This window comes from Scyliorhinus canicula, chromosome 11 (genome assembly GCF_902713615.1).
Source record: "Scyliorhinus canicula chromosome 11, sScyCan1.1, whole genome shotgun sequence".
Lineage (NCBI taxonomy): Eukaryota > Metazoa > Chordata > Chondrichthyes > Carcharhiniformes > Scyliorhinidae > Scyliorhinus > Scyliorhinus canicula.
Genome location: NC_052156.1, coordinates 57130800 through 57158486, shown reverse-complemented (window position 1 = coordinate 57158486; position 27687 = coordinate 57130800). Strand labels below are relative to the sequence as shown.

Genomic DNA, 27687 nt, shown 5'->3' with positions numbered 1-27687 from the left:
AGATGCAAAAAAGCAGACGCATTACATCCACCCGCCACCATCTGGTCTGGAATTGCAAAATCCCACCAACTGTTCTGGTTTGGGACAATTCACACCTCTTTAACCTGTGATTATCCCTCTCCCTGGATCTGTAATGATTTGATGACCTGCAAATGCTCGCATTCCAAGTATTGTCCAGCATCTCTGACTTTGTGTATATAAATGTTTCTGGAACATACCTCGCCATTCACCTGAGGAAGGAGCTGCGCTCCAAAAGCTCGTGTTTGAAACAAACCTGTTGAACTTTAACCTGGTGTTGTAAGACTTCTTACTGTGCTCACCCCAGACCAACGCTGGCATCTCCACATCACAAGTATTATCAGCATGTTGAAGCTCTAGAACTTCCCTTCTTCCCAAAACAGTACCTTATAGAATATAAAGACATCCTATGTCAAAACACAATGTATGAAAAACATTAGGAAACCAGAAGTGATAGATCTGTTTTTGTACATGAATTAATGCAGTCTCCGCAGAGACTATCAAAAATTGCCTTAGCCGACTATATTTCAAGTCGTCATAGCGGGGTATTGGGAAAAGTTTTCAATAAGCAATAATCGCGCCTCGGTTAAACCTCATCGGCTACGATATTGCCACTGCGCAAAGCTAACGTTGAACTGGTGCTGAGTGAAGGTCCATCAGATACATACCACTTACAGTTGTGCTCAGTAAAATTTTCCATTTCAACACGTTGTACATCATCCTCCAGAATCAATTGTAACCATCTTCAAAGTATTTGCCTACAACAACTCTGCAGATTTAAGCATTATTTTATGAATCGGAATCTTTTCCGAGATGCGGTTATGCTAATTAGCCTGTGACGTTGGTTAAATGTAGCGAGCAGCTGGGTGCGGTGGCGGGAGTCCCTCCCCGAGTGGTTTGGAGGAAGTTACTTGAACTGACTTCAACAATGTCCTGTTAACGCTGCATTAAAAATACACGAATAATCACATTCAAACACTTAAAATACAGTTACATCGAACCCAGTCTGTAGATAACTTTAAGGATTTTGTTTGTTCTTTCTTAATTTCCAATTTTCATTCCCTTTGCTTTTCCTTTTACAAATCTTCAGCACTTTACTGATTTCACCTTTTTCAATTTGCTTTTAGTGGCTCTCGTGCCATAATTACGTTACAGTTTTTTACTGACGATCATTAAAACCTGTTGAAATGGAGGAATGACAGTTCAGCTGGATCTCTTGCTGCTTGCACGCAGTGTTTTAGTGTCGGAGTTTTCACCTTGACCCTTGTGTTGTTCTGTCTTTTTTGTTGTTGTTGGTGAGATTTTCTTAATTTGCCTTCTGCATCCACTGAGGAGCCACTGCTTTCGTTTGGAATGTGTAAACTCTACATGGAAGTGATCCAGGACCAGGATTCGAACCCGGGTCCTCAGCACCGTTGGCAGCAGCCACTGTGCCATGTGCCGCCCCATATCACAATTATATTGAAACACTTCCTTGTCTGGCCTGAAATATAATAGTAATAATAGTAATAACAATAATAATCTTTTATTGTTACAAGTATGAAGTTACTTTTGGTCAGAATTGAACCTGGGTCCCTGGTGCTCTGAAGCAGCAGTCCTCACCACTGCTGTAAGGTTAACCACTGTTATAACATGTCAGGGAACTTGAAAATGATGGTATTTCTATGATCATAGAATTCCTAAAGTGCAGGAGGCCATTCGGCCCATTGAGTCTGCACTGACCCTTTGAATGACTACTCAACCTATTTCCACTCCCAGCCCGCCTTATTCCCATCATCATAAAACCTAATTTGCACATCGCTGGACACTGAGGGGCAATTTAGTATGGCCAATTAACGTAACCTGCACATTTTTGGACTGTGGGAGGAAACCCACTCGACACAAGGAGAATGTACAAACTCCACACAGACAGAAAATTGGAAATTAAGAAAGAACAAACAAAATCCTTAAAGTTATCTACAGACTGGGTCCGATGTAACTGTATTTTAAGTGTTTTAATGCACCAACCCACTTTGGCCCTCATTTCCACCCTATCCCCGTAACCCAATAACCCCTCCTAACCTTTTTAGAAACTAAGGGAATTTAGCATGGCCAATCCACCTAACCTGCACAGCTTTGGACTGTGGGAGGAAACAGGAACCGGAGGAAACCCACGCAGACACGGGGAGAACGTGCAGACTCCGCACAGACAGTGGCCCAGCGGGGAATCAAAGTGGGACCCTGGCGCTGTGAATCTACAGTGCTACCCACTTGCGCTGCCATGCTGCCCTAAATATCAGCATCTTCTGATAGTGTTTCAGATTACAGCATTCGCAATGTTTTACTTCCACATTGAAGAAATCCTTCCACCTCGTGAAGAAATGGATGGAATAGTGACTGGCGAGCAGCTTTAACCACACACAGTGGGTGCGGGCAGGTTGAGTGTGATACAGGCTGGGCGTGCAGGGTAAGACAGGCGCTCTACACCGCCAGAGGTCGGAGCACTGTGAGCGCGGTTCAGGCTGGGGGTGTAGACAGGGGGAGTGCGGTGCATGGCGGGAATGAGGGGCAAGTCCGGCGTGCGTGGCAGGGCGGGAGTGCGTGGCAGGGCGGGTGCCGTGCAGTCTGGGAATGCGGGGCAGGGTTGACGCGGTGCATGCCGAGAGTGCGGGGCACGGCGGGCGCGGGGCAGGCCGGTACGTGGGGTTGCGAACTCTGCTGCTACGTGGAGGTGCTGGAAGGAGCGATCCGGGGAACGGCGGATCCGCCACATCCCAGGCCCGTCTCTCCCAAAGATCGCGACAGTGAGCTAGGGAGCTTGGGCCAGGCCCTGATTGAGCGGCGGAGGCTGTAGGATACAGAGAGACGATCAGCTGAGGCCCTGTGTTTTGACGAGGCCTCGGCTGTCCGCAGGATGAGCTGGTTTAATGCCTCACATCTATCGAGCTTCGCTAAACAGGCGCTGTCTCAGGCTCAGAAATCCATCGACAGAGTCTTAGACATCCAGGAAGATGAGGGGGCTGACAGTATAACGCCGGGATATGAGGAAGGTACAGTCACCCAAGCAGCGGCGCTCCGAAAGCTTGTGATTTCAAATAAACCTGTTAGACTTTAACCTGGTGTTGTGAGACTTCCTAGCTGAGGGAAGGAGGGAGGGAGGGAAGAGAAGGGAGTGAGTGAGGAGGGAAGGAGTGAGTGAGTGAGTGAGGAGGAAGGGAGAGAGAGAGAGGAGTGAGGGGAAAGAGTGTAGCAGCAAGTGTGACAGACACGGAGTTGTCCTAACATTGAGCTCAGTCTCAGTTAATGGTCACTCAAGTGCAGTCTTAAGTAGTCAGTTATATTATTTTTCTTTTTATCTGACCTGTAAATGATTTTGTCGTCTTCCTGTTTTCCCCATGTCAATAATTAGAGGGAGTTGTACTTACTTTGGCATTGTAGATGTGACGTCATTTTCTGTGAATTAATTTTAATCATCAGGCATTACGTAAATAGTGTAACCCGTTCCGGCGATTGCTTTTCTCTGTTCATTTAAATGCATCATCAGCAGGCTGTTAATATGCCTGTAAATGGATCGCTGCATTATTAAATTGTAGAGTGGTTCTCACATCCATCCTTTCCTGAAAACCCTGCAAATTCCTTCTCTTCAGGTGATTGTCCAACTCCCTTTAAAAAAACCTAAAAGCCACCATTACACTTTCAGGTAGTGTATTCCAGACCCCCTAACCACAAACTGCGCAAAAAGCTTTTCCCCTCATATTGCTGTTGGTTTTAAGGATTTGACCAAGAGATGCAAGGGGAAAGGTGTGAGGCAGAACTTTTTACACAGCAAGTGTCCTTGCTGTGACCTTGTCCTGGCTGCCTATGAGGGTCGTGGAAGCAAAAACAATGACTGATGAAAAAAGAAAATTGAATGGATACATGACAGAAATAAACTTGCAGGGTTATGGTGATGGAGCAGACAAATGGGACTGATTGGATTGTCCCATTGAGATCCAGCATGGACTTGATGGGCCAAATGGCCTCCTCCTGTGCAATTATGACTTTATGGTTCTTTTGGCAAAAATCGTACATCCTCGTCTTCTGTTTCTCCCCACCCCTGGCCAGTGGGTAATTTCTTGCTATCTACTCTCTTTACACCCCTCTTGATTTCAAACTCTATCAAATCTCCTCTACCTTCTCTTTAAGGAGTACAAGCAGTCTATCCATGTAACTGAAATCTTTCAGCCTTGAAACCATTCTTGTAAATCGTTTCCGCACCCGAGCTAAACCCTATATGTATAATAATACATATGACTTGTAAAATCATGTATGTCAAGTTGGAAAAATTATTTTTGGTGAAGCTTATGTAGTATAAAAGGTATTTACATTTTGCATTGCCTAGAGCACAGCTATACAGTTAAAACTTTGATGAAGAAGAAGAAGAATTGCAGGCAGTGTTTTGACAGAATGTATACTTGTTGAGTACTGTCCAGTTGTGGAGCTTTGCCAGACTGTGACCTCAGGAATTGGGTAACTTGGCCCTTTCAAATGCAAATAGATTCACTTTTAACCTTCTGCGATTATTTGAAAGTAAGAAAAACCTATTTGACAGTATTTATTAGGGTCTGTGGGTAAAATTTGAACACAATGTTTAAGAGCTCCTTCACATTGATATGAAATTCAAAATTCACAGCGATGAACAGTTTTAGACCTATGGTTGGTGCTATCATCAGGAACCCACACTCGGAAAGAATTGTGTGCTCTATTTCTTTAACAGAATGTACAGAATTGACATTTTTCCTTGATGTTTCATGCATTTCCCTCTTTCTTTTAAACAGTATTTTTATTGGTTATTTACCCTCGACTGGTAATAACATTGTTACACCAGTATTTACACGCACATGAGGCACAAAATAAAAAATAAAAGGGATCAATTGAGCATGTACCATTCAGAGTAAGATGGGAATTGGGAAATGTGTACAGGTTTGGGTGGCCTGTTTGTTTTGGGTCCCCGGTGGGTCAGGCACCCGTTCACCCTGTTCATCTATTTATGTGTGGCTCCCTAGTATTAAAATATGCCAGGGGCTTGTTTGCGGTCACCCAGGTGTGCCCTCCTAGTTTTTGTTTTGGACATCCGCCCTGGCTTTCTCCTCTCTCCATTAGTCCTGTCTCTCCTGTGTCCTGGGTTGATTCTTCCCCTCTTTCTCTGATTCTTCCTCTTTTCCCCCCACTCACCTTGCTCACCCCCCTGCTCTCCCCCCCCCCCCCCCACTCCTTCCTCCTCTTCCGATCCTTCCTCCTCTTTTCCCCCCCACCCCCTACATTTCCTTCTTTGTCTATTTTAGTACCCCCCCCCCCCAACTCCCTCTATTGGTTGCTGGCTACGAACAGGTCCTCAAAAAGGTTGGTGAATTGCTTCCAGGTATTTTGGAAGCCCTCTTCTCATCCTCTGATGCTGAACGGCTGTCCAACAGGGCATTCATTTGCCTCTTGTGAAGTGCATTTGAAAATACAGTTGACAATTGCATATATGCTTTTAAAACATTAAAAAAATCTGACCAAGGGCAGCACGGTGGCCTAGTGGTTAGCACAACCGCCTCATGGCGCTGAGGTCCCAGGTTCGATCCCGGCTCTGGGTCACTGTCCGTGTGGAGTTTGCACATTCTCCCCGTGTCTGCGTGGGTTTCGCCCCCACAACCCAAAAAATGTGCAGAGTAGGTGGATTGGCCATGCTAAATTGCCCCTTAATTGGAAAAAATAATTGGGTAATCTAAATTTATAAAAAAAAATCTGACCAGTATAAAGCTGAACATTAACTTTTCACATAAAGTGCAACTTCACTGCTGCAAGCGATTTTTCTTCTGTTTTGAGAACACAATCTGATAAGTGTACAACCTCTTCCTCCATGACCTGCCCTCGGTGGGACTGTGTATGATGACGTTATAATTTAATATTTTATGTACTTAAACATTTTTTTTAGAGTATCCAATTCATTTTTTCCAATTAAGGTGCAATTTAGCGTGGCCAATCCACCTACCCTGCACATCTTTGGGTTGTGGGACAGGGGAAGAATGTGAAAACTCCACACGGACAGTGACCCAGAGCCGGGATCGAACCTGGGACGTCGGCGCCGTGTGGCAGCAGGGCTGACCCACTGCACCACCGTGCTGCCCTATATTTTATGTACTTTTAAAACATTTAAAGAAAAACATTCAATCAAGCACAATTAGAATGGGACTCAAACAAAGAGTTCCTATGTAGGTGCAGCAATGCTTGTTTTATTGGATCTTTGCTGCTCTAATTTAAAATGCCAGGAATATTTCTGACAAAATGCTTGAATTAGAGACAAATGCAGGATCAGAAATACCCAAACTTAACTGACAAGATGGAATTAATTAAATACTGAGCATTTCATATATTCCCAGCTGTTTACGAAAGATGAGAGAAACTTGGTTATGCATTTAGAGAAGTAAATAAGAGATTTAGGAGGATGAAGTAATATCTTGGGGAAAATCACAAAATAGAACGTTGTGAACTGTAAGTAACGCTATGGGAAATTAGCTAATAAGGAGGAAGAGTTAATATTGGAATAACGGCTGATTTTAATGAGCCATTATTGCTATAAACATTATTACTATAAACTGGGAATTCATTAATGGAAGCGAGGCAGTAGAATCAGAACTAGGTGGTGTAGTGTCGCCTTTTGACTCTTGTGTGTCAAGGATTCTGCTGTGGATAATTCGCATCTAAATCTGACACTTATTCGTCAGGTTCCATCGATAAAATTGAGAGGAATGAACTAAAAGGAATTGCCTAGGAAACAATGCTGTGAGAAATCAAAACTGAAAATGCTGGAAATACACAACGGGTCAGGCAGTATCTGTGAAGAGAAACCGAGTTGATCAGATCTGATGACAGATGAATGGAAACGGTAACTTTGTGCCTGACCTGCTAAGTATTTCTAGCAATTTCTGTTATTTCAAATTTCAAAGCAATCACAATATTTTGCTTTTCCAGTTGGGAAAACGCAGTATTTTTAAGTCAATGCAATTCAGGCATCTGCCCCGAAATAGTCTATGAACAAATTCAACAACCGTTAAAATGGATGGATAGGTAAATTATTATGGGATTAAAAAAAGAAAAATCGGTTTTTCATACATTCCTGGAGTTTCATGAATGCTGAACTTCGTAAAAGTTCAAGATCAAAATGAACTTTTCAGCATGTCCAATCTAGTTTGAGGGAAAGTTTATAAAAAGTTCCTTTAGGTCAGAATTAATGGTATAGTACATTTTGCAGATCATGTGCGATTAGACTAATGTAATTTTTATTCCGGGGTGCACTGTTTATACTGAAAATCTGCCCACATGTGCTGCAGTGCCATTAGCTTCAACCGTCCAATTTTCATCAATTTCAAAGTTCAATTGTTCCATTTCACTGATCTTACAGTCATGAAGAATAGCACAAAATATTTCCAAATGATTAACATCACTTCCCCCTGCCCCCCCACCCTCAAAACAATTAATCCAACAGTCGCACCTTTTGCACTGTTGTTCACTCTTGAAAAGCTAGAAGTGGCCCAGACCATCGTATTGCCACGGCACATTTTCCTGTGGTTTATTTCTCATTTCCAGCAGCTGCAGCATTTTGCTTTCAGTTTATTGGGATGTGGGACCTGCCCTGATCACCTATCCTGATCATATCCTATTCTCAATATGCTGAATAGAGGCAGGATTTCTTTTGGAGAGATACACTTTATTCGTAAAATATCTGAAGCAACATTACAAACATTTCAAAATCGCTATCACAGTGCAATAATATTCAAGCATTCTACACAGAGCATCTTTCACTCTTGCGGTGCTCCAACACCATCAAAAGAACATTACATTTGTTGAATGCCGCTCCTCATGTGTGTCATTAAAGGCTGCCAAAATAAGTAGGTCCAGTGAGAAAAAACTTCAAATGCTGAAAGTGAACTGCTCCTGCTGTTCCACAGAGCCCCAATTGTGAGTTCAGATAACAGTTTCTAAACTAGAAAGCAGAGAGTCTTGAAAGAAAAATGCAATTTGGTATTTCTTGAATTCTGCTTGATAGCAGCTATAATCAAAATTTAAATATGATCCTGAGAAGCTGTTATAAGTCGAGGATAATTTATAATAACGCACTAGCCAGGCCTGTTAACTTACCAGCAGCTGTCAGAAGTAATTTATGCTCATGGCCTCCTCAGTTTAATCAGTATATTACCCATGTTCCCATCAATCATGTTGTTTAAAGCTATTAGTATTCTGTTCTACCTTCTGCCTAGTTTCTCAGCATGTTTATTTGTCGATGGTTGAGCCATGCAGTTCAGGAAAGTATATCGACCTATTGATTGATTCCTGACATCTGGGCTGGAATTCTCTGACAGTTCACAGGCAGTGGGATTCCCTGTTCCTGCCGGCAGCGCACCCCTCCCACCCGCTGGTTTCCCAGCGGTGAGGGGTGGCTTCACTGAGAATTCCCATTGACAGCGGCGAGAGCAGAGAATGCCGCTGCCAGCGGATGGCGTGGCGCCTCCTGCCGTCAAGAAACACGTGGCTGCGAGGCCGGAGGATCCTGCTCCTGTTCTCAGTTATAATGACAGTAACCGCAAGAGCAGTGTAATGTTACAAAAGAGAGGAAGATCAGCTAGGGTTCATAGAATTCCTACAGTGCAGAAGGAGGCAATTCAGCCCATTAAGTCGGCACCAACCCTTCGAACGAGCACTCTACCCATGTCCATTCCATCTTATCCACATAACCCAAGAACCTAACCTGCACATCCCTGAACACGAAGGGGCCATTTATCATGGCGAATCCACCTAACCCGCACATCTTTGGACTGTGGGAGGAAACAGGAGCACCCAGAGGAAACCCACGCAGACATGGGAAAAGTACAAACTCCACACAGACAGTGACCCGAGGCCAGAATTGAACCCAGGTCCCTGGCGCTGTAAGGCAGCAGTGCTAATCACAGTTCCACCTGTGTTCTTCCTGATCATTATTAGGTGACCCCTGGTGGAATAGCCAGGTAGTTTAGACTAAAGTTACCTTGTTGCTGTCAAGACTCTTAAACAAAGAACAAAGAAAAGTATAGCACAGAAACAGGCCCTTCGGCCCTCCAAGCCTGTGCCGACCATGCTGCTCATCTAAACTAAAATCTTCTACACTTCCTGGGTCTTAATAATAGAAATATAGAAAATAGGTGCAGGAGTAGTCCATTCGGCCCATCGAGCTTGCGCTACCATTCAATATGATCATGGCTGATCATGCAAATTCAGTATCCAGCTCCCTCTTGAATATATCCAACAAACTGGCCCTAACAGCTTTCTGTGGTAGAGAATTCCACAAGTTCACAACTCTCTGAGAGAAAAAGTTCTTCCTCATCCCAGTCCTGAATGACTTGCCCCGTATTCTTAGGCTGTGACCCCTAGTTCTGGACGTCCCCAACATTGGGAACACTCTTCCCGCATCTAGCCTGTCCAGTCCCATCAGGATTTTATATGTTTCCATGAGATCCCCTTTCATTCTTCTAAACCCCAGTGAATACAAGCCCAGTCGATCCACTCTTTCTTCATATGTCAGTCATGCCATCCCAGGAATTAGTCTGGTCAACCTTCGCTGGCCACCCTCAATAGAAAGAATGTCCTTCCTCAAACTAGGAGATCAAAATTAATAATAATAATCGCTTATTATCGCGAGTAGGCTTCAATGAAGTTACTGAAAAAAGCCCCCAGTCGCCCCATTCGGGGAGGCTGGTACGAAAATTGAACCCGTGCTGCTGGCATTGTTCTGCATTACAGGTCAGCTATCTAGCTCATGGTGCTAAATCAGCCCCAGATGCACACAATACTTAAGGTGTGGCCTCACCAAACCCTATATAACTTTGACAAAGGGTCATCTGGACTCGAAACGTTAGCTCTTTTCTCTCCCTACAGATGCAGAGATTTTCCAGCATTTTTATTTTGGGTCCTAGCAAGGCATCCCTACTCCTATACTCAAATCCTCTCGCTATGAAGGCCAGCATGCCATTAGCTTTCCTCACCGCCTGCTGTACCTGCATGCTGACCTTCAGTGACTATTCCACCATGACACCCAGGTCTCGTTGCACTTTTCCTAAAAGGCTCCTTATACCTATGGTGCTAATAGGCATTAAGCGCCTCAGTGATCATGGTATGATTATTTCTGCAAAGTCAAGGACCGTTCATACAATATTCTTAGACATTTGTAATATCAACAAAGTATGATAACGTTTTGTCTTGTGGCAATCATCCTGAACCATTGCATAGCATTCTTTCAACTGTATCTCCAAACATTGCTTTAAAAACAATTGAACAAAAAACAGTTCCAGCTACATTGAAGTTAGCAGACATTTAGAATAACCATGGATGGGGCGGCACGGTGGCACAGTGGTTAGCACTGCTGCCTCACGCGCTGAGGACCTATGTTCGATCCCAGCCCCAGGTTACTGTCCGTGTGGAGTTTGCACATTTTTCCCGTGCCTGCGTGGGTCTCACCCCCACAACGCTTAGATGTACAGGGTAGGTGGATTGGCACGCTAAAATTGCCCCTTAATTGGAAAAATTAAACTACAATTTAAAAAAAGAAAATATTACAGAATAACCATGGATTAAGAAGCTTGTATGGAGTATGAAATTGCTGTAAGCGTTGTATTAGTAGAGCCATTGTGCTGCCCAACCTTTGTGTTTTTAACCCTTCACTGAACATTTTAACCCAAATCCAGACCATGTCCAAGACTGCATTCTTTAAAATGCTTATCTATTTATACCCCTAACTCTTCTCTAATGAAACCAATTTCCTCTTCCACACATTCACCACCTTGAGGAATGATTTCTAAAAATCTCTCTTGTTCACAAACTTTGGAGGCTAATTTTTAAAAAATAAATTTAGAGTACCCAATTAATTTTTTCTAATTAAGCAACAATTTAGCGTGACCAATCCACCTATTGTGGGGGCGAAACCCAAGCAGACACGGGCAGACTGTGCAAACTCCACACGGACAGTGACCCAGGGCCAGGATCGAACCTGGGATCTCGGCGCCGTGAGGCAGCAGTGCTAACCACTGCACCACCGAGCTCGGAGGCCAATATTTTAACCATTTTGTCCCTGGCATTCTCTCCCATCAGCTCTTCACCTGGTCTGCTTTCAAAAGCCGCCTTAGAAAACCTTCTATGTAACATGCTTGTACGTTACACCTGATGGCCATGTTGATCTCTCCCCTCTATGAAGTGCTCTGATGTACTGTTTGTGCATGCAGAATGCGATATAAATGTAAGTTGTTGAAGAGACAATTAATTTGTCATTGATCAAGACACTAAACCTGCAATTAATAATTCCTTAAACTTTAATGAATGTATATAAGTCATTTTCTCTTGAAAGTTCAATTAAATGGAATGAATGTTTGTTATCTTCACATTGTATTGCTTTTTAAAAATATTACAGAAATTCTGCCAGGAAGAAGCTCTTCCATTAGTGAAGGATGGGTTTCCACAGAATGGAGCGCGCCTTCAGAGGATGGTTTGAAACCTCATTCTGCATCTTCACCCACAGCTATTACGACACCGGTTACACGAACGGTGGTAGACGAATCAGCGACCTTCTTCAATGCCTTTTTGAACTCTACAGACACTCAAACTATTGAACAGACTCTAGTTGTTTCTAAACCTCCAACCAAATCTCAGATGCCCAAAGAAGTGGAAGACACATTAACTGTTCATCTTACAGAATCTGTTGAATTAATTGTGCCAGAAAAGGAAAATGCGGCAGAGAAATGTACAATGGGACCCCAAACAGACCTCACAGAATTTAACACAGCAGATCAACTTAATGATAGCCAGTTGCAAGCTGCAGAAGCTGAATATTCAGAATCTTTTGCAAGTAAGGAGTTGCAGGCGAAGGATGACGTGACATTAATTGGGACAGAAAATGTGACAGTCTCTGAGACTTCTAAAGTAACACAGCCGAATACATTGCCTGCTTTTAGTTCTGAAAGGGTGCATAAAAATTCAGTAAAAACAGAACAGTTATTGAGTCCACCCAACAGCCCTTCAAAATCCCAGACTCCTCCGGGGAAGGATTTGGTTCTCGAGGCAAAAGAGCAAAAATCAGAGGACAGACAAAGCAATACTCCTTCTCCACCAATTAGTACATTTTCATCAGGAACATCAACCACCAGTGACATTGAGGTATTGGACCATGAGAGTGTCATTAGTGAGAGCTCAGCTAGTTCAAGACAGGAGGCTGTAGATTCAAAGATGATGCAGACTTCCTTTCAGTTGCTATCAACGTCGGCATGTGCTGACTATCATCGCCTGGATGAGTACCAGAAACTTACCGAAAGTAGTGGCTCTTCAGATGCTTTCGAGAGAATTGACACTTTTAGTGTGCAGTCATTAGACAGCCAAAGTGTGAGTGAAATTAATTCGGATGATGAAATGTCAGGTCGGGGATGTAATGTGACAGCCATGCCTCTAACTCCGCCTCTCTGTAATACTTTGCCAGCTGACCAGCTGGTGAAGAATGTTGAAGAGAGCACAAACGACAGTCAAAAAGAAAATGCACTTGATGAGTGTGAAATGGAGGAGAGTGGACGAAGTGCAACACCAGTGAATAGTGAACAACCTGAGATCTTGCCTGTACTTGGTCTGACAGTAATTGAGAACCACAATTCAGAAAGTATAGTAATTAATGGACTGTCAGAAGGAACTGTTAAAGTTGAATGTCTACCCAGTGGTGAATTTAAAAAATATCAATTACAAGAGGTAAAGTTGTTTACGTTATTCATGTAGTGGTCCTCACTGGCATTATGAAGCCAATCCTGCACATAAAATTACATAAAAAAAAAATTAAAGTGCCCAATTCAAGGGCAATTTTAGCATGGTCAATCAAACTACCCAGCACATCTTTGGGTTGTGTTGTGAGACCCACGCAGACATGGGGATAAAATCAAATTTTTAACTGATTGCAATGTATGTCCATTTCTCCCCAGGATTCAACCTATTTCTTCTTCAAGGCGCTACTAAAATATTTTTTTTCATTCCTCTCTTTTTTTCTTTCTCTGTCATTCAGTTTACAGAACAAAAAGAGGCCCTTGTTCCATTGTGTCTGTGCCGACCATCAAGAACCTATTTATTCAATTTTCCTGCCGTTGGTCCATAGCCCTGTATGCTATGGCGTCTCACATACTCACTTAAATGCTTCTTAAGTGTTGTGAGGGTTCCTGACTCTACCATCCTTTCAGGCAGTGAATTCCAGATTCCTACCACCGTCTGGAAAAACATTTTTCCTCAAGTCCCCACGACCCCATGATGGTCGGCACAGACACAATGGAACAAGGGCCTCTTTTTGTTCTGTAAACTCGATGACAGAGAAAGAAAAAAAGAGAGGAATGAAAACATTTTTTTAGTAGCCCCGGACCTTAAATCCTGGTTATTTACCACTCAAGGGGAAAAGTTCTTTCCTATCGACTCTATCTATTTCCCTCATAGTTTTGCACAACTCATCTCCCCTTTAACACTATAAAAAAACCAACGTTTGTCATTACTGAAATTAATGTGCTGAGGGCAGCACGGTAGCATGGTGGTTAGCATAAATGCTTCACAGCTCCAGGGTCCCAGGTTCGATTCCCGGCTGGGTCACTGTCTGTGTGGAGTCTGCACGTCCTCCCCGTGTGTGCGTGGGTTTCCTCCGGGTGTTCCGGTTTCCTCCCACAGTCCAAAGATGTGCGGGTTAGGTGGATTGGCCATGCTAAATTGCCCATAGTGTCCTAAAAAGTAAGGTTAGGGGGGGGGGGGGGGGGGGGGGTTGTTGGGTGGATACGTGGGTTTGAGTAGGGTGATCATGGCTCGGCACAACATCGAGGGCCGAAGGGCCTGTTCTGTGCTGTACTGTTCTATGTTCAATGTTCTATATTTGTGTCTGCTATTTTTAATGTACATTATATATAGGATTTGTTATCTCTTGCATTATACTGTAAAGTGCCAGAAGAAGGAAACGGTGATGCCAGCATTAGAGTGAATAATGTCCTATTTTCAATGATAAATAGCAGAGAGTATAATGTTTAACAGAGCTCATCTCCCCGTAGAATTTAGGCTGAAATGATTTCTGGGCAGTATAAATCAGAACAAAAAAAACTCTCGAGCAGATAGTTATGGTCATGTGACCAGCAATTTCAGGGAACACTGCACTATGATTTGTGAACTGGTTTATGCAGAAACAACAAATTATATCTTAGAAAATTGCAGAATATGGAATGTTTTAAAAAAAACATCATTATTGTGGTGTCAGACCTATTTAAAACTGCAGTTGTAAAGCATGATTTTACAATACAATCCTATTTTCAACATTTTAATTTCACTCTTTTCTCGTGATTTTTTTTAATTAAAAATTTTAGAGTACCCAATTTTTTTTCCAATTAAGGGGCAATTTAGCATGGCCAATCCACTTAGTCTGCGCATCTTTGTGCTGTGGGGGTGAGACCCAGACAAACACAAGGAGAATGTGAAAACTCCACATGGACAGTGACCTGGAGCCGGAACGAACCTGGATCCTCGGGGCCGGGATCGAACCTGGTCCCTCAGCGGCGCACGGCAGCAGTGCTAACCACTATGCCAGCCAGCATGATTTATTTTTATATTTTCTTCTAGTTTACTCTCCTCATCGCCTGATGGTTTTAGCTCCTTGCCAGGATATAGGGCACGATTTAAAGGGACAAAATAGTCCCATTTTGGGAGTGTTCAGTGGGGCGTTCCTCGGGCACCGAAAATGACACTGCTATTTAATGGGATTTTTCCATTTTTTGGCCTTGGCTGGGAATGCCCTGCCAGGCATCACTTTACATAATTTCCTGCACTGACGAGCTCAGCTCACCAGTGCAGGAAACTGACTTGTGGATCGGGGTGCCATTTTTAACTGTCAGCCCGATATTTTGACACCCCTCAGCCAACCCACCAAGGCCTCTGGACCCCTTCAACACTGCACTCAACTTACCTCTTAGGGATCCACGAGCCCCCCACCCCAAAGTCTGACCACCCGGCGGTCTCTAATAGCCTGGGAGAATCCCCAGGTGCCGTTACGCCTGGTCCACATTTGTGGAAACCAATGCTAAACAGCGCCCTGGCGAGGTCTCCCAGGCATGGCTGTTTGTTCCTGGGCGCCGGGTGAATACGGCGCAGATATATTTAAATGAGCCTAATGGCTCACTTAAACATGTTAATCTGGATCACGCCCAGCGAGATCTCGTTAAATATCACAAGGCTTTTGTGTGACGCGAGTCTCGTGAGTGGCCGCTCGCGAGATTCAACGGCCTTGTTGCGTTACCAAGTCGGGCGCTTTGAGGCAATTAAATTGTGCCATTTGTTTCAAGGACACTTTCCTCTAGCACCTTGCCCCAGTCGCAATTTATCCGCAAGAGTTGGCGGGTTTTTGACCACATGAAACATAATAGCTAAGAACCATCCCATCTTCCATCCTGGTTTTCACACAAGTGCAGTTGCAACCCGGTTTATTTGTTAACAAATGAGAACAGGAACCCTAATTTATCTTCCACTTCCAATCCAAGAGGCATTAATTGTAGTGTTCCCACTCAACACAGTTGTTTGTGTTTTGAATCGGGGACCTTCATGTCATGTTTGGCTCGTTACCAGCTTTTGGCAGTAGAGCTTTTTTTTTCAAGATTTTCCTGAACAGATCTTTTGCTCCTTGCTTTATATTAAAGCTGAGGTCATAGCTTCAGTATTATTCATATTTATCTTTTAATGGTCTTCAGATAATTGATGAGTTGACAGACAAGTTGGAAAAGAGAGAAGCACAGTTGTTGTCTGTTAGCAAAGATAAGGCAGCATTGGAGGAGGCAATTGATAACCTAAAAGAGTAAGTAAGTTTTATTAAAATCTTCTTATATTAGCTTTATCAGATAATAGGTGGAATTTTCCACCCCGCATCCCCGCGGCGTGTCTTGTGGTCCTTGCCGCTACCATTGTTCACACCCTCTGCTGCTGGGTAGCCCACAGTGGGGGTGTCACCATCGGCAAGGCTGGAAGATCCAGCTGGCAAGAATGGCAGGACAATTTTGGCCAATAACCTAAGTGGCTTGCAGACCATATGGCTCATCAAATACAGCAAAAAGTAGCATAACTGTTAATTAATTTAATACACTAAATTGTGTAAAATTCTCATCTCTAAAAGCCAACAGCAAGCCATTTCCTTTTCTTTTGCTTGTTAGTATTTGCTCTTCAGTATGGGATTATTAGTTCCAGAATAATTCCAAAGCATGTTTTTCATATGAAAATACTACCTTTGTTTTATATAGTATTCATCTAATGTATTTATAGTGTTGTTTCAGTTTTTTAAATTAAATATTTGTATTATTTACTATAATAAAACTCTAAGAAATATTGTGCTTTACCTTTAATTCATCATTTCATATTTGTTCTGCATCCAGTGACCAAACAGAACTTTAATTAAGCGTTTGATAGTTCCTTACAAGCAAAATTGAAGTTTGGAAATGTGGAAGTCTTTAATTCCAGTGGTGGACGTTTTTTGGATTTCAAGTAGTTGGGATATGGAAAAAATGTACATCCAGTATTATTCTTCAATAAAGTCCTAGTATAACACGGGGCTAACGATATATATAAGCTTCACCTATATATCACCTGAAAGATATAATAAAGCGAAGTAAGGAAGCAAGGTTCATTTCGTTGTACAGTCCCATTGCCAATTTTAGGTCCTGTTCCTCCATAATAGTACTGAACTATAATTCCAGATACAGTCCAGCCTAATGTAAGGGCAGTTTAATATGTCAATGTGTCTTTTAAATGTGGAGAAAAATCAGATTCTGTGATCCTGAGTTCAATTTATTTTTTGAAGAAGGGTTTAAGTTGTCTGTAGTCTTTCCAGCTACAAATTCAGTGCATTCTTGTTTACACTATTCAAGTTTGTCTGGAACGTAAGATTGTCATTTCTGGTAAGAGTATGCTTCATAACTCAGCACAAAAATACTGATTTAGTTTTCCTTCTGTTTAATAATTTTGTTTAATAATTAATGCCAGTCTGTAACTTTGAATATAATTAGTAATGGTTCTGAGCAAACCCAAGGTCTTAGCCTCATATTTAAAAATAAATGCTTTTGTTAATGAAGTGAGATGATTAGACTGAAGGAAGAAAGCAACAGCATCCCATCAATAAAAGATGAGTTCACCCAACGTATTGCAGAGTCTGAAAAGAAAGTCCATCTTGCTTGCAAGGAAAGGGATAATATTAAAAAGGTAAGCAGACTTGTTAACTTCCTTGGAATTGTCTTATGTTCAAATTGAAAATGCAACATGAATTATCTGTAGAAATGTTAGAAAAATAAAACTTAAACTACAAATAATACGGAGCAATTACAATTATTGGCGAACCTTTTTTCCTGCATTTTATCCATGGTTACAGGAACAGGGTTGTGAGGGAACAGTTGAAGAGGGAATTCTAATGCAGTTTACACAGACAATTGAATCTCCTGGACTACCCAACATTTGGAATGGAAATGAGATGTAATATTTGGAAAAAGATGTGAATATTTATGCGTTATATATTTTGCTAAAATTATAATTTTGCTTGTGTGTCGTTTGTGAGCTTTTAGGAATTAAATACCGTGAAGGCAGAACTGTCGACTAGATTTACCACTAATGAAACAGCAGATTTAGTCCGAGAGAAAGATGAGCAGATTAGAGGACTGCTAGATGAAGGTAAGAAAAATGTGATAGAAATATCAAAGTATTGAAATCACATTGTATTTTAAAGCATAACTGTGTTTAATGTCTTTAACATTTCCCAGTGTTGACATAACACACTCAAGGGAAAAAAAACACTGACTAATACATGAAAAAATGACCAGCCAAAGATTGTTTTTGAGATCTGTATTAAAGTATACTATGTAGTAGCAATATCGGATTTGCTTTTACTGTTGTACTGGTATCTGTTAGATATTCTCATAGTTCACTGACTAACTAGCTCAGATACACTAATAATGCAATACACAACAAACCCATGAATATTGTTTTAAGAACTGTTTTAAAGCATTCAATCTGGCTGTGTCAAGAAGCGTATAATGAAAGCTTCGGCTCAACCTTTTTTTCGAGGTACATATTCAGTGTATCATAGTTTAATTTTTCTGAAACAAATTACATTTGAAAACCAGCAAATAAGATTTTATATTCTACAGAAAAGTGCACGAGAGCACTTAATTACTAAATCATAGGATGGAATTATAGAATAGTCACAGCACAGAAGGAGGCCATTCAGCCTGTCCAGCACGTGCTGGCTCTCTGCAAGATCGTACAATACCAACCTTTCCTTATAACCCTGTTTTTTATCCCCCTTTCAGCTATTTATTGAATTTGTTTTTGAAAATAACGATTAACTCTTCATTCCTTTCAGGCAGTATATTCCAGATTGTAACCACTCACTACATAAAAACGTTTAGTCTCATGTTGCCTCTGGTCCTTTAGGCAAGCACCTTAAATCTGATCATGGGAGCGGTTTCTCCACGTACTCTGGTTCAACGCCCCATGCCTTTTTGTGTTTCTATCAAATCTCTATGCCTTCTCTGTTGTAAGGAGAACGACACTCACTTCTCCAATCTATCCATGTAACCCTCATATATGGAATTATTCTCCTAAATCTTTCTTTACCCCTCTCTAAAGTCTTCACATCCTTCCTCAAGTATCCAGAATTGGATACTATACTGGTTGAGACCGAACCAGTGCTTCATACCGTGCTTACTTTTATACACTTTGCCATTGTTCGTAAAACTCAAGATCCCATATGCCTTTTAACAGTTTTCTCTCATTTTTACTAATAAAATCAAGAGCGAATTTGATTTTTTTTTTAAGTGCCCAATTCTTTTTTTTTCCCAATTAAGGGGAAATTAGCGTGGCCAATCCACCCACCCTGCACGTTTTTGGGTTGTAGGGGTGAGACCCACACAGACACTGGGAGTATGTGCAAACTCCACACGGACAGTGACCTGGGGTCCGGGGCCCGAATCGAACCCAGATCCCGAGCGTTGTGAGGCAGCAGTGCTAACCATTGCGCAACTGTGCCACATCTCGTGTGCTCAAATTCTGAAGAAGGATTTGAACATGGATCCTTGTGACTCAAAGGCATAAATGCTACCAATTGAACAATAGCTAATTCCCACTAAATTTGCAGAAAATGTCAGGGTTTGCCCATTCCATTGCAAAGAAATATTTCGTAGCTTGATGAGTCTTAATTATTGTCAGACTGTCTGGCACTAAAAGCCTTTACATGTGGAGTCTCATTCACGTGGATTCAAATGATTTAATTATTGTTCCACACTCTCACTCACACATCTCTCTCTCTCTCACTCACTCTCTCTCTTTCACACTCTCTCTCTGTCTCACACTCACACACTCTCTCTCACTCGCACACATTCACTCACTCTCTCTCTCACTCACTCACACACTCTCTCACTCTCACACACTCTCTCTCACTCTCACTCACTCTCACACACTTTCTGTACCCAATTTGACGTTGAATGAAATATTCTAACTTACAATTTCTAGTTCAGACTCTGTGCTGCTTGTTAATAATTTTTCGATCTGATTGGTTAAAGAGACACACCATTGTTCTCTCTGTTCACTCAAGTCTCTGATCCCTTGTCAAAAGTATATTGGCACTCTTGTGGAAAAACCCAAAGAATGTCTGCAAACAGGTGTATGATGCCCTTTGTTCCCTGTTGGCTTAAAAATTTGGCCCCTGGTTTTAGAGTAATTTTTAAAAAATGGATGAGCCCACCTTAGGAGCAACCACAACTGATGTTGAGGTGAGATGGGATAAAGAAATGCTTCTTAGATTGCTTCCAAAACGTGCACAGAAGTAATATCTAATGGTCAATTGTGCAAGGATTGTGCCTTATCACAAATGTTACAAATGGGTGCTATGCATTTTCGCTGACTCCTAGGATTACTCATTTTAAATCCCTATCCATTGGTGGAAATACTGTCTCAGAGCAGTGAGCCTTGAAATCCATTTCCATTAAGAAGATGCTGAAGAACGGGATGAACTAAATGCATTCTTCAGTACCAGTCTACTTAGTAGTGGAATAATTAATATTTGGACTTAAATGTTTTAGCAAAAACAAATTGCAGCTATGTAAACATTTTGTTCTGGGAAGTCTTCTGATAGGTATTCTTTATTTTTAATGCAATGTTGATGATTTCAGGAGAGAAGCTTTCTAAACAACTCCTGAACAATTCAAACATTATAAAGAAATTAAGGGCTAAAGAGAAGGAAAATGAGGCCCTGGTCACCAAACAGAGCAAGAAAACCAAAGAGCAAGAGGAAGAAATTAAACATCTGCAGCAGGTTAGAAAATTAAATTCATGCTGTTGACCGAATTTGGCTCACTGGCCGAATTTCTGTCCACGTTCACGGCTAGGATTTTCCGGTGCCGCTGAAAGTGAATGGAATTTTGGCTGGAATGCCAAATTCTCCATTATCGCTCCCAATGGGTACCGCCATGGACAAGACTGGAGAATCCTGCCCATTATGTTAAAATATTCTTTTAGTTAATGAGCAATATTAGCACTTCTCAAATACCACAAATAATTTAGTAGGGTGGCTGGTGAAGCCTACATGTGATATCTGTCAAAGTCCTCTTATCTTACATTTAAAATTTTTTTTTAGAGTACCCAATTCATTTTTTCCAATTAAGGGGCAATTTAGCGTGTTCAATTCACCTACTCTGCACATCTTTGGGTTGTGGGGGCGAAACCCACGCAAACACGGGGAGAATGTGCAAACTCCACATGGGCAGTGACCCAGAACCGGAATCGAACCTGGGACCTCGGCGCAGTGAGACTGCAGTGCTAACCACCGTGCTGCCCCCTCTTATCTTACATAATGTTTGTTTTTAACTTTATATTCAGTTTTTGCACATGCTTAGTGCATCGACAAAAGGCAAATATTGTAGCATATTTCAGAAGTAATGGATAATAATCTGATATACTTTAAAAAATGGCATTTTTGGTGAGGTAGTTTTTTGTGTTTATGGACAGCGAGACTAAAAATCACTTGACGCACATGGTTTTGCTGCAGGTGCTTGATGGTAAAGAAGAAGTGGAGAAACAGCATCGGGAAAACATCAAGAAGCTGAATAGTGTGGTTGAGAGACAGGAAAAAGAGATGAGCAAGCTGCAAATGACCTTGGAAGAGCTACAGGAAAACAATCGCAGCCATCAATCTGCACTTGACAGCTCCTACAAGTAAGGCAATAGATTCATATTGGATTTATGATCAGGGCACACAGATCATGAAGAGAAAGTGAAATCTTACAAATTATATTTCTTTATTAAATGTTCAGAAAATAATTGTAACTATAACAAATGCTTGCCATGCCAGTGATGCCCACATCTCATAGACAATTTAAAAAAACTAGTATGTATTATGATGAATAGTTACTTATTCCATCAAATTTGGAAGTCATTTCCCCTTGTTCTCCTGCTTTTAGGTCTTCCAAATGTCAGTATTTCCTATCAAAAAGAACAAGGAAGCATCTGCTTTCTCGGGTTCTCTGCCTTGATATTTGGATGTGGAACTGTCTAAGATCCGTACATTTTCATATTTCCTTCCTCCGCTTTCCTTTTGAGATTGAAAGTTTGCAATGTATACGGCAAACTTATCAGGTTATTCTGCAATTCAACATTCTGAGTCAGAGCAGTTTCAGAGGGGAGCTCAGGTTAGAAAATACAATGGACCTGTCTCCAACCTCTGCCCGCATAAGTGCTGCTCCCGATTAGGATTGCAGAATTACTGCAGGATAATTTTGAGAAGAACAAAACCTCAGTACCTCTGTAGCTGCCTACTTTTATTCATAAACCGGGTTTGTGTTTAAGAATTTGCTGTTCATTCCCAATATATTTCTTGGAGTAAAACAATTCTCCATAGATACCTTGCAATTTGTTTCATCACATTGCCTAACTTAACTTTCTTACCTTCAGAGAGCTTGCTGAACTGCATAAGGCTAATGCAGCTAAGGATAGTGAAGCCCAAGAGGCAGCTTTGAGTCATGAGATTAAAACAAAGGAAGCATTGTCAGTGGCACTGGAACAAGCCCAGGAAGAGGCAAGGCAGCAACAGGAGGCTCTTGCTGGTCAAGTCAGTATAATTATTTTAGACTTTTTGTTAAAAACAATCATGAATCTACTACAAATACATTTTTGAATTATACATTAATATTATTTGGAATTATTGTGACCTGTGAGGAGGATAGAGAAGAGGACATAGGCTGATAGAATGGGAAGACGTGTGGCAGGAGAAAGCTAGTGCAGAGCAGTGTGAAATTTTGAGAGCAAGAATAAGGAGGGCAATAAAAAGTAAATGACATAATTGTAAAGGAGCAGAGGGTCCTGGGAGTATTTGTGCACAAATTGTTGAAGGTGCCTGGGCAGGTTGAGAAAAGAGTCAAAAAGGCCAACAGGATCCTTCCTGGGTTTTGTAAATAGAGGTATAGAATACAAACGTAAGTAAGTTATGATAAGCCTTTATAAAACACTGATTTGGCTTCAACTGGAGTGTTATGTCCAATTCTGGGCACCATATTTTAGGAAGGATGTGAAGGCATTGGAGAAGGCATTTTTATGCAGCAAGTGGTTAGGACCTGGAATTCAATGCTTGAGAATGTGGTGAAGGCAGATTCAATCATGGCTCTCAAAAGGGTGGATAATTATATGAAGAGAAAATAAATTACAGGGTTATGGGGAAAAATGGAGTGATACTAGATAAGTCACTTGCAGAGAGCCGGCATGTACATGAAGGGCCGATGGGATCTTACTGTGTTGTAACCATTCCATGATTCTGTACAGTAGCCAAAGTTTAACCAATTCCATAAAGTACAAAAATTGAACAAAATATAATGCAGCATCTTTTGAAAATCTGCAATATGCTCGAGACAATACTTATCCAGTAAACGTCTTCAACCCACCTCATTAACAGTGTTATTATAATGCTGTTAAATGGCCACATGTGAACTTAAGTAGTGAGATGATTGTTGGCAGGCTACTTTTTTTTTTCTTTTAAAAAAAAAATAATTTTTATTGGAATTTTTTACAGAAAATATAAAACATAACGACAAACAATGAAATGCAACAAAATAACCCATAATAACTGTAACACCCCCCAGACCGTATCGATGCATGTATCACATCCCCCCACCCCCCCAACCCCAATGAACAACCAAAGAACTTAAAAATAAATTAAAATTAAATAAACAAACATAGTCATCGTCCCCCCCCGCCCTTTTCCCTCCCCCCTTCCCCCCGGGTTGCTGCTGCTACTGTCCCCGTACCCTATCGTTGAGCCAGAAAGTCGAGGAAAGGTTGCCACCGCCTAAAGAACCCTTGTACCGACCCTCTCAGGGCGAATTTGACCTTCTCTAGCTTAATGAAACCCGCCATGTCATTGATCCAGGTCTCCACGCTCCTTCCATTGTAGCAAGATCCTTCGCCGGGCTACTAGGGACGCAAAGGCCAGCACACCGGCCTCTTTCGCCTCCTGCACTCCCGGCTCCACCCCAACCCAAAAGATCGCGAGTCCCCATCCTGGCTTGACCCTAGATCCCACCACCCTTGACACCGTCCTCGCCACCCCCTTCCAGAACTCCTCCAGTGCCGGGCATGCCCAGAACATATGGGCATGGTTCGCTGGACTCCCCAAGCACTGACACACCTGTCTTCACCCCCAAAGAACCTACTCATCCTCGTCCCAGTCATGTGGGCCCGGTGCAGCACCTTGAATTGGATGAGGCTAAGCCGTGCACACGAGGAGGAAGAATTAACCCTCTCCAGGGCATCAGCCCATGTCCCGTCTTCGATCTGTTCCCCCAGTTCCCCCTCCCACTTAGCTTTCAGCTCCTCTACTGACGCCTCCTCCGCCCCCTGCATAACCTTGTAGATATCAGATATCTTCCCCTCTCCGACCCAGACCCCCGAAAGCACCCTGTCACTCACCCCCCTCGCGGGAAGCGAAGGGAATCCCTCCACCTGCCGTCTAGCAAATGCCTTTACCTGCAGATACCTGAACATGTTTCCCGGGGGGGGGGCCAAATTTCTCCTCCAACTCCCCCAGGCTCGCAAACCTCCCATCAATAAACAGGTCCCTCAGCTGTCTGATGCCCGCTCTGTGCCAACCCTGAAATCCCCCATCAATGTGTTGGCAGGCTACTTGACCATGGACAAAATACTGCGGATGCTGGTATCCTTCCCCGGACAGGCGCCGGAATGTGGCAACTAGGGGCGTTTCACAGTAACTTCATTGAAGCCTACTCGTGACAATAAGCGATTTTCATTTTTCATTTTCAAACATGAAATAAAAACAGAGTTATTGGGCGTAACTCAGCGGATGTAACAAGTGAATCCCCCGAGAGCCCCAAATCGAAATCCCTGCCAGGCTGATCGCGAGTCACCTGACTTACACCGCATGACGCAATGCAGATTGCGCCCTCACTGGGCGTGATCCAGATAGTTATATTTAAATTAGGCTCATTTAAATACCCGGACACCGCATTCACCAAGTGCCTGGGAATCAATGCCTGTCGGAAACGTGCCGGAAACGGAACTTAGTTTTAAACTGCTGAATTGGGCACAATTTTTCAGGTGTATGACCTTTCATCAAAACTGGGAGAAATTAGAGATGATGTTTAAATTAATTTATGGGATGTGGGTGCTGTTGGCTAGACCAGCATTTATTGCCCTTGAGAAGGTGGTGGTGAGCTGCCTTCTTTAACCACTGCAACCCCTGAGCTGTGGGTTCACCCACAGTGCTCTTAGGGAGGGAGTGCCAGGATTTTGGCCCAGCAACAGTGAAGGCACTGTGATTCGTTTGGTGAGTTCCTGTAGTACATCTTGCAGATAGTACACACCACATGCTACTGTTCGTTGGTGGAGATAGTGAACGGGCTGCTTTGTCCTTGATGGCTTTGCACTTCTTGGGTATTGTTTGTCACAACACCCTGGGCTAGTGTGTGGTCAATTCCTACCCTACTTGACCGGAATCACAACACAGCTGAAAGAAGATTTTATTTAAAATACCCGAGGTCCTTTGTTAAGCTCAATAAACTGCATTCACCAGGTTTGTAACTTTAACACTAGTAACCTTTTATTAACCCAGTATTATAATCAAACGGACAGAAAATGTAACTGACTTTCCCAGCACCCCTTTTACATAATATACACACAGATGCACGGGAAAGAAAATATTAATAAAAATAAAAGGATGAAGATCTTTGATGCACTGGGTTGACTTCTAGTTTGTGTCTTTCTGAAGTTCAGCTTTCGTTTTGATACTTCTTCCTTCTAGGCTTGAGATGGTTTCCTCTGGCAAGGTTTTTACCTTCCGGGAGATGAGCCAGGCACTCTCCGCTTTCAGAACAATAAAGCAGTTCTTTCACTTCAAGCAGGAGAGGGAGCATCATGCAGAACCAATTGCTGACCATTGTCAGGCAGAACACTGTCCCTGGTCAACCCACCGGTTGCCAGCCTACCAATCAACCCAACGTCCTCGTTCTTAGGATCCACTTGGTGCCAAGACGTCTGGTTTCTCCTCTCAAAAGACAAAACCTGGGAACACAGTGTGCTGAATAGCAGGCTGCTTCAATCTTGAAGGCACATTTTGATTATGGGTCCACGGGACCAAATAATAAAACAACATAAAAGAATTGGGAATAAAGGAAATAAACAGGAGGAGTCTGACATGTTTTAACAAGTAAAAGGGGGAGGGTGGATCACAAAAAAAGCATTGTCTCTGATAGGATGGAAGACAGGAGAGGTTAGATAAAAAATGAGTTGGTGGTGGAGGGTCAAATGGAGTGCTAGCAAAGCAAAAGTCTGAGGAACTGTGAATGACAGAATCATGAACAGTTGCTGTCCAAAAGCAAAATGAGGAAAAAGAGAGAAACAAGAGGGGGGAATACAGCAAAGATAAAGGAAACCAATGGGGGTAGAGGTTACAATCTAAAATTGGTGACACTCCTCCCTTCTCATGTCTTAAGTCCTGAAACCCACCTCCCAGATGAATCAGCAAATTATTACTACTGCCAATTTAGTGTATTTTCTGCTCACAATGTGGTCTCCTCTATGTTAGAAAGACCAAAAGTGCAGTATGGTGGCACACTGGTTGCACTACTGCCTCACAGCACCTTGCCTTTCGACGGGCACCAATATCTTTTCTACTGCCTCTTTTACTGAATCTTAAATTAAGTAGCATTGCATAGAGCAGCATTCAAAACTGACACAGCTTTACTACGCATTTGATCATATTGTTCAAGATCAGAGATGACAAAAATTGGGATGGGTGGGGAGTGGGCGGAATTGAAGATTCCAATTTGGGAACTGACAGCTGATAAGCGCATGTTCACTCAAAAGCATTTTCACTTTTATTTCTGTATTGAGATTGCGAGTATAATCAATGGACTATTACTTCCAATGTAGATCGTTTTTTTGTCTTCCAAAGGCGAGCTTCTGCTCTTAGCAACATCAAAGCTGCAGTCAAACTGGAAGAAAGTTGTCAGTGAAGTTCTCTGATGCAGCTGCATGTAGTAGATTCAGAATGAATGGAGTTTGAGAGTTTCCTTCCCAGTTGTTATCAACGTGGGGACATGCGAACGCAGAGCGAGCAAATATCCTGAAAGGGGCATGTATGTTGCTCTTTGTAAAAGCTATCCGAAAAATCAATCAATATGTGATGCAGTACATGCCAAAATAAATTTGTTAACTGCCATGAACAAAGAAGACTATTTGTAAATGAGATTTCTATAAATTTTGGTTCATAGCCAAATTAAGAAATTGTTAGAAAGGAATTAAGTACAAAATATTAAAATGTGCTAGGACGTGATGTGTACAGTTTAACATGTGATGATCGATGTATTTCTGTTTGGTTGTGGTATAGGTGGCGGGCCTTAGATTAGGTCTTCAGCGGGCTGAACAGCAACAAGCCAGGAAGGAGGACTACTTGCGCCAAGAAATTGGTGAATTACAGCAGGTATACATTTTCACATTTCGGAGCTTGAGGCTTTGGATGAAGGGAAAGCAAGAATAGTGGGCGCGGTTCTCCCAGCCCCGCACCGGGTCGGAGAATCGCCGCAAGCCGCGATGCCGGCGCGCGATTCTCCGAGGTGCGGAGAATCAGCGGCATTTGCGCCGGCGTGTTTGGCGTGGCGCCGGTCACTGTCTGCCGCCGGGCCGGCAATTCTCCGGCCCAGATGGGTCCAGCGGCCGAGCAGAGTCCCGCCGGCGCTGATCACCCCTGGTCGCTGCCGGTGGGAATTCTGCGAGAGGGGTCGGGGGGGCAGCCTTTGAGGCAGGGAAAAGCGCCCCGTCAGTCTGGCCCACGATCAGGGCTCACCGATCAGAGGGCCGGCCACTTCTTCCTCCGGGCCTACTTTGTTCCGCTTCCGACCCAGAACCCCCGCATTGGGGCCGGAGCGTTCCGCGAGTATACCGCGCATGCGTCGGTTGGCGCTTCGCCACTGCGAATGTGTGGGTTGGCGCTGCCCCCAGTCCGTGCCAGGATGTAAGGCTGGAGCAACGTGAACTGCTCCGGGGCCGTGCTAGAATCAGTTGTCCCTGCGCCCATTTCGTGCCATCGTGATTTTAAAAATTAGGCATTTTATGTGTTAT

At 42.7% G+C, this 27687-nt stretch overlaps 1 protein-coding gene and 1 non-coding gene across 4 annotated transcripts in view; one reads left to right on the top strand and one right to left on the bottom strand.

Moving 5' to 3' along the window:
* Nucleotides 1–503: 503 nt before the first annotated feature.
* On the bottom strand, nt 504–644 carry LOC119974053. Its single transcript, XR_005462442.1, has one exon. It is a non-coding gene; the product is annotated as a U4 spliceosomal RNA (small nuclear RNA).
* Nucleotides 645–2670: 2026 nt separating this feature from the next.
* tmf1 (TATA element modulatory factor 1) overlaps nt 2671–27687 on the top strand; it is a 61444-nt gene continuing 36427 nt past the window's right edge. The window contains exons 1-9 of one of the 3 annotated variants that reach the window (XM_038810621.1): nt 2671–3047; nt 11456–12774; nt 15780–15883; nt 17151–17277; nt 17634–17739; nt 20238–20380; nt 21113–21279; nt 22015–22171; nt 26957–27049. In XM_038810621.1, the coding sequence (XP_038666549.1) occupies nt 2912–3047; nt 11456–12774; nt 15780–15883; nt 17151–17277; nt 17634–17739; nt 20238–20380; nt 21113–21279; nt 22015–22171; nt 26957–27049 (2352 nt within the window). In that variant the 5' untranslated portion in view covers nt 2671–2911. Of the gene's footprint in view, nt 3048–6879; nt 6908–11455; nt 12775–15779; nt 15884–17150; nt 17278–17633; nt 17740–20237; nt 20381–21112; nt 21280–22014; nt 22172–26956; nt 27050–27687 lie in introns of those variants that run through there. The other 2 variants (XM_038810619.1, XM_038810622.1) reach the window with 2 other exon arrangements.